The sequence below is a fragment of the Alexandromys fortis genome, unplaced genomic scaffold (genome assembly GCF_014885135.2).
Source record: "Alexandromys fortis isolate MF-2015 unplaced genomic scaffold, M_Fortis_MF-2015_v1.1 scaffold_403, whole genome shotgun sequence".
NCBI lineage: Eukaryota > Metazoa > Chordata > Mammalia > Rodentia > Cricetidae > Alexandromys > Alexandromys fortis.
Genome location: NW_026068284.1, coordinates 212,423 through 223,004, shown reverse-complemented (window position 1 = coordinate 223,004; position 10,582 = coordinate 212,423). Strand labels below are relative to the sequence as shown.

Below are 10,582 nucleotides of genomic sequence, written 5' to 3'. Positions count from 1 at the left end.
CCTGTAGCTTGTGGCCAGAGCCTGTGTCTTTTTCCTCCTTTTCTTTGCATCTCACGAATAGGCTCAGAACCCTTCAGGAAGCTGCTAATGTTGAGAAGGCACTGAAATACTGAGCATGCTCTGGCACACTCTGGCTTTAGGGCTGCATCCTGTAGAATGAGGCTGTTCATGTGACAGTCTCCTTTTACCCTGGCTCTTTCTCTCACTCCAGGTAACCTAGGCAACCAAACACTCCATGTTTTCAGAAATTTCTCTTTTTCTTGCAGGTTATTGATTTCCTCTGGCACAGTGGTTTCAGGATGAGATTTAAAAACACCTCTGCCACCACCTCCTGTCCAGAGTCCTCACAGGGCCTCAAGCTGAGTCATGACATTTGAGAACATGTCCCCCAACCTCTCTTGAGAGAAAATGAGAATGGTGGGGTGGGGGAAAATGTCTATTTCACAAGGGCTGGGAGAGGGTGGCATGACACAGACCTAGAGGTAAATCATGTTGCATTGATGAAAGGTACTCCAATCACATCACCATGACAACTCCAATCAAGGCATAATTAGAGTCTCTCTTGTAGCACCAGTGTTTAAAACATGCATGAGGGTTTGACAGCAGAAGCACCACACACCTAAGATGCTGGAAAGTGCTCATGAAGATGCTGCCTGCTAGCTTGTGAGTATGAGAAACACATCCTGATCTGATCATCCAGAAAACTGCCCACCAGAGAGGGTGAGGCAGGCAGGGGGAATACACTGTGGTTCGGGGTGCCATTACTCGGGAAAGGGCTAGTATTATTTGAAGTAGAATGCAATTAATTAAAAGTTTATGACTCCGAGCTAGGGAGGCAAGGGGCTGGTAAAGTGTCTGGTGCAAGGGCAAGAACTGAGGCTGGATCCCTGAGCACTCACTCAAAAGGTAGCCTGGCGGGACACTCCCACATTCCTAGGGCTGATAGACAGAGAGAAGAGGATTCCTGGGGCTGGCTATCGGCCTGATCGAGACACACTGGTGAGCTCTAGGATCCTACAAGACAACTGTCTCAGAACACAGGATGGAGAGCAATAGAGCAACACACCCAGAGCCAACCTCGGACCTCCACCCACACAGGCATGAGGGCCCACAGTCGCACACACACACACACAGGCACTCAGTCATCCAGTGCACACATATAATTGTATGAAGGAGATAAAGACGATGAGTCAGTAGTCATGGTCAAGTGAGGGCACCAGCAGGACTCAAATAACTGAGGGCAAAGTAAAGGGGGCTACCTGGTCCCCACAGAAGACCACCTCTAGGGGAAGCAGTGACCACTTAGATGACTCTGAGAGTCCTTGGCCAAGAACACAGTGTTGTTATCCATATAAGGCATGAACTTTTACAGGGTATGGGGCAGTGGGGCTGGCAGCTGAGCCTGGGCCCTCTTGTCAGAAGGTCCTGTATCCAGCATGCCAAGAAAGTCATGGCACATCCTGTAGTTGGTTGAAGTGAGTCACTGGAATCTCCAGGGAGGAGGATCTTAGAGCGAATGGTTCAATGACCCCCCATCCTGCTCTGTCACTGACTTTGAAACTTTACCATTGTGTATTCTAAAGAGCAGCATGTGTTCATGCTGGATGTAGAGGGGAGAACAGGAAGACCTACAGGTAGGTGAGGAATCAGGGAAGGGAAAATGTGACCGGAAGAAAACACAGCACCTGCTACAGCAGATGCAGTGTGGAAAAGGAAAAACATGACCATTGCTGTGCCAAGGGGAGAAATCATTGAAAAGAAAGCAGGCCAACTGAACAAAAATGACAATTTGGGTCATCACCTAGTCAGTAGGAGGGCTGAGAAGATATGTTACAAAACTCAAAATGTGCAGAAAAAAAAACAAGTTTCCCCCTGCGTTAGAGTGGAGACCACTACATAGTTTCTTCCCCTCTCAAAGTCTCAGACAAAAGCACATGGTAACATCCCAGTCCACATTAACAACAGGCGGCAGGTGATCATAGAAAAGAACATGTTTACACATTTGGAACAGAGCATTTCAAGCTGTCCGGTACAAGCAGAACAGGATGCCACAGACTTGAGTAGAGCAAATCAGTTCAATGTCAGGCAAGTGAAAATACCTAGTACACCCTGACACATCCCTCTGATCAGACAGAGATACGGGTGCCTTGTCCAGGGACTGCAGGTCACAGGGCATGTGAGAAGAAAGGACAAACAGTAAAGCAAGTGACACATCTTACAGATTTTCCCATTGTTCCCCAGTAGACAGCAGGCTCTGCCTCTCATAGCCAAATGGCCAGAACAAGATTTACCCTGGAAGAAAGCCTTCGCTCTCAAAACTGCCAGGACACCCCATAATGGCTGGTAAGGATGTGTTTTCAGGCCTCCAACTGCTCCCTCTACCATTCCAAAGGTACATACTGGCTGCTGCAGAGTGGTTGCTAGGCAACAGCCTGGAGCAATGAGCCACATCCTCATTTGAATAAGGCCACATCCACCCCACCCACCTGTGTGGCATACAGGCAGCTGAAAGGCCTCTTGTCACTTCAGCAAGGAGGGGTACATTCTGCCCTCCCAGATGTTTGCTTGGATCATCAGAGTCTTTTAGCAGCTAAGAAAAACAGAGTGTACAGACCCCCAATAATAAGCTGATAACTAATAAACACATACAAACTTGCCTCTGCTGGATCTTGACCAGTAACAGCAAACTTGAGGGCCAAGTGGCCTCTCCAGCTTCCAGTCTATAACATGGGCATACTCAGGTCATGGATATTTATAGTGGCATTACTGGAAAAGCCATGAAGTCAGTCCCCACACACATTCACCAGTTATCACCAAATCTGCTGATAACAATATTGATCAGCAATGTCTAGCACTATGACGATTCCACCCAGACACTCCTGCAGTATAGTCCATACCCCCTCCCCAGCCTGTCCATGCTGACCCCAGCACACATAGTATAGCTTCTTGTCTCTTTGCCTCCTCGTCTGCATGAAACTATGCCTTTCCTGACCTGCCTGGGTGTCCTTAAATTTCTGTATTAATCAGACGAAGAGACAGGGCTTGCAGCGGGGGTGCGATACACAGGTGTGCAATTTCAAAACAACATTGCTAGAATAATGATTGAGTGAACACATAGGAAATTCTTCCAGAGATCCAGGATTTGGTATGGCTAAGAGGGAATCTTCTCTTCTTCTATGTAGGTTCACACCACTGGAACCAATATTACCCAATATAATATATTAGGTAGCTGCCTTAAGCATACATTCCTTTACTTCAAATTTTGGATGCTGTAAGTCAATGTGTCTCTCCTATCCAGAGCATGGATCTCATAATACCTATAATTGCTATAATTCCTGTAATTCCTTTTGTGTGGGGGCATTCAATAAACTGACATCAAGAAACCATATAGAATACATGTATCTCTCTTATATATGCATATATATGTATATGTGTGTGTATAATGTGGGTAGCATTGCATTGTTCTGGATCATATAGGGAATGTTTTTTAACTTATGCTGGTTAAATATGATTTTAGTCATGGTTTCATATGTGGCTTTCAGTGTATTGATGATAGCTCCATGTGACATGCATTGCCTTTATTGTACTGTGGCACTTCTTTCTAATCCAAATTTATTGAGAGTTTTGATCTCGAAAGCAGGTTAAATTTTATCATAATTTTAATTTTATACGACCATATTATTTTGTACTTTTCGTTTTTACACTTAAACAATTACACATATGGCACCCTGTTTGCATCTCTCATATAAATCCCTCTTGATCACTGTGCATCATAATTTAAAAAATAATACTGCTGAATTTAGTTTTCTAATATATAGTAGTATTTCCATCTATAGCCATCAAATGTATAGCCCTATAGATTTCTTTTTATAACCCTGTAACTGTACCATCCTGGTAAACATGAAATCATAAAAAGAGAGCATTATAGTATATCTTAGAATTGATAAATATTTTTGTACTTGGCCATACTGTAACAAGCTATGATACACACTAAAAATATGAAGCTTTGGAACTGGAAAAATGTCAGATGGATTTTCAAACTCTTGGTAGAACAAGTCTATACGTCTTTGTACAGACAGCTATTTAAAATGCACATTAAAGGTGATTCACATGCAATCTCACACAAAATGAGGAACATGCTATGGGAAACTGTACAAAATGGTTCTTATTACAAAATGATAGTCAACTTAGCTGAACTCTGTTATATTGTATATAAAACAAAACTGGTAAGGAATGAATTCAGACATCTACACTGACATGCACTTGAGGTCCTCCTGACAGGGTAAGTCCTCAGCTACAGCAACTAAGAGCACCTCCTCTAATGTTTGCTATGTTCCTTTTTAAATGGTGGACCTTGCCCACCTCCTTTCTCTTCCTTCATTCTCTTCCTTCCTTCCTCCCTCCTTCCCTCTCTCTCTTTTTCTCTTTCTGTCTCTCTCTCCTCTCTTTTACCTCTCCTATCCCCCGAGACTGGTCTCCCCTCTCCCCCAACTTTCCCATTTATTTTCCCTCAATAAAAAAACCTCCACCTGAGCTCTGTCACATGGTATCTTTCTCTCATCCACTGCTTTTTAAAAGTTACAACAATGAACTTCAGTATTTATTTGAGAAAATTCCTCTTTTAACATTATTATTACTGCTAATTAACTAGTCATTTTAAAAGGCTTCATTGTGACTTTTTTGCATGAATGCCATATGCTTTGATGAGAATCACTGTTGTAATAGGAGTGGCAGGGCTGCGTCCCCAGCACCCCGGCCGCCTGCTAGCTTATGCCCCGAAATAATTACACGGACATTGTATTCTTTTAAACACTGCCTAGCCCTTCAACTCTAGCGCTTACAGGCTAATTCTCACATCCTGATCAACCTATCTCTAATAATCTGTGTAGCATCAGTCTTACCGGGAATATTCTAGCCTACGTCCATCCTGGGTCGGAGCTTCATCACACATCTGCCCGGGAGAGGAGAGCATGGCCTCTGTCTGAGGCGTCTACCCCAGAAAGGAGAGCTATCGAGTCTGAGCTCACTTCCTCTTTCTCCAAGCATTCTGTTCTGCCTACTCCACCCACCTAAGGGATGGTCTATCAAAATGGGCCAAGGCAGTTTTTTATTACCAATTACCTTCCTCCATCAAATCACCCACCTCTCCTCCATTATCTGAGGGAATCACTAAGCAAAATGCTGAACATATAACCTTTATTTTTCTTACTGCAAATAACAAAATAGGAAAAAGATGAATTGAAAAACATGTTAAAAAATGGATACAAACATAAATATTTAGAATACTCATATTGTATTTTAAAAGCATGTTCTAGTAAGTATACTATTATACCCATATTATGGCATTCCCCCAAGAACATCACTAAGCAAAAGCCATATGCAAAAGCAAAGAGCCTTTATTCATTTAAGTCTGAACTGGGACCCTCTTGTGTGTTTGATGCAGCAGAGCAAATGGAGAGGTCCAGTCCCGGTGGGGTAGGGTTTTTTTTTTTTTTTTATCATAGCAGAGGTTGGGGGTGAGGGAGTTTTCAGGTTTCAAACCCTGACTGACTGTCATTTGTCTAGGGGTGTTTTGGGGAAGGGAATAGATGAGTGCTGGGTTCAAGGAATCTGGTGATCTCATTTAATCTTACAGAACATTTAGTATATTCAGAATGTTAGGTACTTCTCCTTAGATACTGGCCTGTCCCTGGATGGTATCAGCTTATGGCTTTCCCTGGAATCGTGTGCTGCCTGCCAGGGAATGGAAACTCAGGCCTACTCCTTTGGCTGGTCTCAATCAAGCCTCTCATGGCAGCTGTGCAGCTTGGACCCCATATATGTGTCCAGGCTTCCCTTAACTCCATATATATCAAAGATGAGGTTGAACAAATTTCTAAATACACAATTACTGAAATTATGAGAAATATTCTGTAGTTTGTATCTTAGATATTCTTTAAAGACTTATATTATAAATGCTCAGTTCCCAGTATGACTCTGTGGGAAACATTAAGAGATTTAACATCGTGGATGATTATCAGGTCATGTGGTATGTTATTCCTCATAGCTTGCTCAGCCTTTGTCTTAAAGTTTCTTTTGAATGTTTTCAAGACATGGTTTCTCGGTAGGTATGGAGCCAATCCAGGAACTTGCTCTGTAGACCAGGCTGGCCTTGAACTCAGAGAGATCTGCCTTACTCTGTCTGAAGAGACAGCATCATCACAAGAAGTCTTATAAAGACGAAGAAAATCATTTAATTCAGGTACTGGCTTACAATTTCAGAGGTTTCGTCCATTCTCAACAGAACAGGAAGCATGATGGTTGGGACTATGGTGGTGTGCAGGCAGATATGGTACTGGAGAGGAATTGAGGCTTCTACATCTTGTGCAGGCAACAGGAAGTGGCTCAAGACACTGGGTGCTATCTTGAGAGCATATATGAGATCTCAAAGTCCACAATGACATGTTTCCTCTAACAAGGCCATACCCACTCCAATAAAGCCATACTTCCTAATAGCACCACAGCTTTGGGAGCCATTTTTTTCTTTTTGATTTTTGAGACATGGTTTCTCTGTAGCTTTGGAGCCTGTCCTAGAACTCACTCTGGAGATTGGGCTGACCTTGAACTCACAGAGATCCCCCTGCCTCTGACTCCAGGGTGCTGGGACTAAATATGTACACTGCCACCACCTGACTGCCATTTTCTCTAGAACTATCACAGTCTGCAGGGAGGGAGAGGTTCTCAGGAGCCCCTCCTGTGTCCACAATGGACTGTTCTATAGCACTCTGCTTGTTTACTTCTTTATTGGATGTGGGAACACAAGGCTTCCAACTGTGTTTACATCTTTATGCATCTCTCTTCAATTCTGATAGTTTTGGTACATATATGTGTTCATAATTATTATATCTTCTTCATAAATTAGTTTCTTTATCAAAATATTTTGTCTTTACCTCATTATAGTTTTTGAATAAATTCTATTTCATTAAATGTTAATGCAGCCATACCAGTTCTCTTGTTATCTTTGAACTTTTTGACTGCAGAAAAATATTTGATTCTGGGGACTACTAGGCTAAACCAACATATTTTAAAGGTATCTTTACTTTGGAATTTGAGTCAAAGGATGTTTGGAAAAGAGGTTCTTCTTTTATTTCCACAGAGGATAAGAAGCTGTGGATTCATTCCAGACTAATGTGGTTTGATGGACCAAGAGCCCCTGAAGGTTGCCTTGAACACCCCTCAAAAAATTACTTCACCCAATAAATAGCAGGAAGAACTTTCAAGAGAACTACGCCCATATTCCAAAATATTGTTTATAAATGTTTGTTTACATTTAAAGGCGGATGTGCTATGGAGATGGATACTTTGCATTGGTATGGATCTTGCTTTATTGATACAAATTTAAGATCAATTTTGTTTTATGTATATTTCTGCTCTTGATTAAGGTATTGTGTTTGTGTAGCTCATTTAAAAGTGTAATATATAATTAAGAAGTATAGGTTAATAGAGTCATCTATAATAGTCAAGCTTGTAGTCGTGTTAGGTTTTCTAGATATATAGAGATATATTTTAGTTAGATATATACTCTTCAAATCTTTCAGAGATCTACAGAATATGGCATTTAAAATGCTTTACGAAGTTAGGACTTTTCATGACAGTGAGACACACATGCTCCTGGCAGCACCAATTACTTCCAGAGGAAGATGGGCATCAATGAGGTTCCTTATGGAGTTTATTAGACATCTGGGCAAGAAATTGTTCTTGCCTGTACTGTTTGATAGTATGCTGAGTGAACTGGACATGCAGGACCCACAGAAAAATGACTGCTGAACTTGCCTAAAGGTGAAATGATCCTTAGGGGTTCCTGCTTCATGAAAGAGTCTGCTAGACATTCTGTAGGACATAGAAGAAAGTGACTGACAAACTGCAAATATAGGCAGAACTGTCTTTGAAATTTCCTGCGTCATGGAAAATCTGGGGAATACTATGGGCTGAAGATGGATACCCCAATGTCTTTTCACAGCAATAGACCACTGACTAAGATAATCTTCATGTGATTTTTTAATATATAAGAACAGAAAGTGCCAATTTTAAATGATACTGTGTTTTAGTCCAGAAGAAAAGTGCTGTTTCATCATTTGTAGGTAAGGTTGGAGGATTAACAATTAATAATTGCCACAACTTTTATGAAAGCAAACACAAATTCTTCACAATTATTTACTGAGTTTATTGTAGTCACTTTAAGAATTATATTATAGGATGTTGATGAACTATGAAAATAGTTTTCAAATGGATGTAAGAAATTGCATTTTCTTTGGTGAGTGTATATCTATGAAACCCTCTGCTTTAAGACAGTCATTCCCTAATGTTTATGATATATGCTTTAATTACTATATTGACCAATTAGATTATAGTCTACTTAAAGAAATAACACATCATTTGTTTGTTATGAACTAAACACAATATTAGCCTTCTTAAAAGATCACTTAATTTAATACTTGCACATATACTCATAATAAAGAAAAAATAAACTTTTAAAAAGCTAATTTAATCAACATTATTCATTTAATTTAATAATTAAGAGGCTTATTTTTCATAGCAGTACAATAGAAAAATGTTGGAGGACATTGAATCGCCATGACTAATTATATTACCCATAGAAAGGCATCAAAATGTCTGTTTTCTCAGCCACCCTCTGTCATGGCTGTACCTTGACCAGCAAGGAATGACGCGACCACCGGAGCTCTTCTCACTGCAGTTTTATTCCAGGACTTTATTCACTTTCTCTCTTTTTCCCTCTCTCCTCCCTCTCTCTACGGGCAAACCTCTCCCAGCCCTTAAGTAGGCATGGGCTGCCAATCCCGGAGTGCCAGGTGGGCGCTGCCCATAGGCCCACGCATATGCAAACAGCTGATGATCATTGTGTGATCAGGCATAAGTCAGACTTTAGCCATAGGAGTTGATTATACATCTCCATCAGGTGTGGCTCTATGTTGCTTGCTACAACCCTCTATATTAATGAGAAAAGCTTTTACTTTCGTTATTGAAAAACTATTTTAAAATCCTATATAGAAGTTAAGGTTGCCAGGTGGAGGTGGCACACACTTTTAATATCAGCAATTGGGAGGCAAAGGCAAGCAGATCTCTGTGAGTACAAGGCCGGCCTGGTCTACAGAGCGAGTTTCCAGACAGCCAAGACTACACAGAGAAATTCTGTCTGGAAAAACGAAAAAAAGAAAAGAAAGAAGTTAAGGTCATCACACAGTTAGCTTTGTTTAGTGAGGGCACTGCTCACTGATGACCCTTCAACGTAGGGTCAGGTGACTACTAGCTCAGGCCCCTGATGAGAGTTGTTATTCAAATAAAGCCTTATGATATTAAGTTGATTTAAGGAAAGCAACGGGTAAAATGTTGAGAGAAATAACATTGTGGAGATATTCAGAGAAACTGTTTTATAAAGCATCCAGAGTATTTAGCCTAAAACTTTGGACTTTATTCATAGAACCCTTTAAAACATATGGCTTATGACAATCAGGGTCCAGCATGCCCTACTGCTATTCAAATTGGCACTCTTGACCTGCCCCCTCCCCACTCTAAGCCCTGGAGCCAAAATGACTTCATCATCAGGTGCCAACAGACATTTCTCATGTTGCCTTGGCTGTCCTCAGAGCTTCCAGAGGCTTCTCTGTTGAGCTCCACTGGGGACTCCCTGTCATCTGAGGGACTCAGGGACTGCGCATGTCTTCACCACCCTGCTCCTGTGATCAGGTACAGAAGTTGCTGAGACTGTTGTGGTGTTCAAGCGCCCACCATGGCTGAAGCATCCTAACAAGTGGGGACAGAACTGTGACCATGACTGTGAGGACGCTGTCAATACCTATATTCACCTGTAGCTCTCTGCCTCCTATGTGTACTTATCTATGGCCTTCTACTTCAACTGTGATGACGTGGGCCAAGGGAACTTGAAGCATTTCTTCTTGAACAAGTCACAAGACTGCAAGGCCAGTGCCGAGATGTTCATGTTCATACAGAATCAGGGTGGAGGCTGCACGTTCCTTTGTGACATCTCAGGACCAGACCGCGACAGTTGGCATGGGGGCATCCAGGCTATGGAGTACACCTTCCACATGGAGATGATCATCAATCAGAGCCTGCTGAACATGCATGCATTGGTCAAGGGAAGAAGCAATGCAGACCTCTGCTACTTCCTGGAGCAATGCTGTCTGAAACAGCAGGTCCAAGTTCTGAAGGAGGTGAGAAGCTATCTGACCAATTTGTGGCGCATGGGGGCCCCAGAGAACCACGTGGCTGAGTACCTCTTGGAAAAGCTCAGCCTGTCCTAAAACTTCATGTGGACTGAACTGGAATGACCCCGCTGCCAAGGTGTCTTACTCCTCCAACTGATGTCCATGTTGCTTTTGAAGCAAGTTCACTTATCTTCTGCTTCTGTTTGACTGTTGTTTGAAATAAATTTGTTTGGCTTCAGCAAAATTAAAGTATCAAGTTGATGTACAAACTCCCATTTTTAGGGACTGTGTGTAAGTGTTACAGCTCTGAAGGGAAAGGGTGCCCCAATAAAAGTGTTGCAACTCTGTCATGGTGGGGG

The 10,582-nt window shown here is 42.0% G+C and overlaps 2 protein-coding genes across 2 annotated transcripts in view; one reads left to right on the top strand and one right to left on the bottom strand.

Annotated features, from left to right (window-relative positions):
• Positions 1–1,981: 1,981 nt before the first annotated feature.
• Positions 1,982–10,582, bottom strand: part of LOC126494807 (protein FAM156A/FAM156B-like) — a 155,225-nt gene continuing 146,624 nt past the window's right edge. Inside the window, exon 3 of the transcript XR_007590060.1 lies at positions 1,982–2,099. The gene's annotated coding sequence lies outside the window, so the exon portion shown is untranslated. The remainder of the gene's footprint in view (positions 2,100–10,582) is intronic.
• On the top strand, positions 2,337–10,319 carry LOC126494803 (ferritin heavy polypeptide-like 17). Its single transcript, XM_050132217.1, is given in 2 exon segments — positions 2,337–2,343; positions 9,745–10,319. Coding segments are annotated over 2 exon segments (582 nt in total).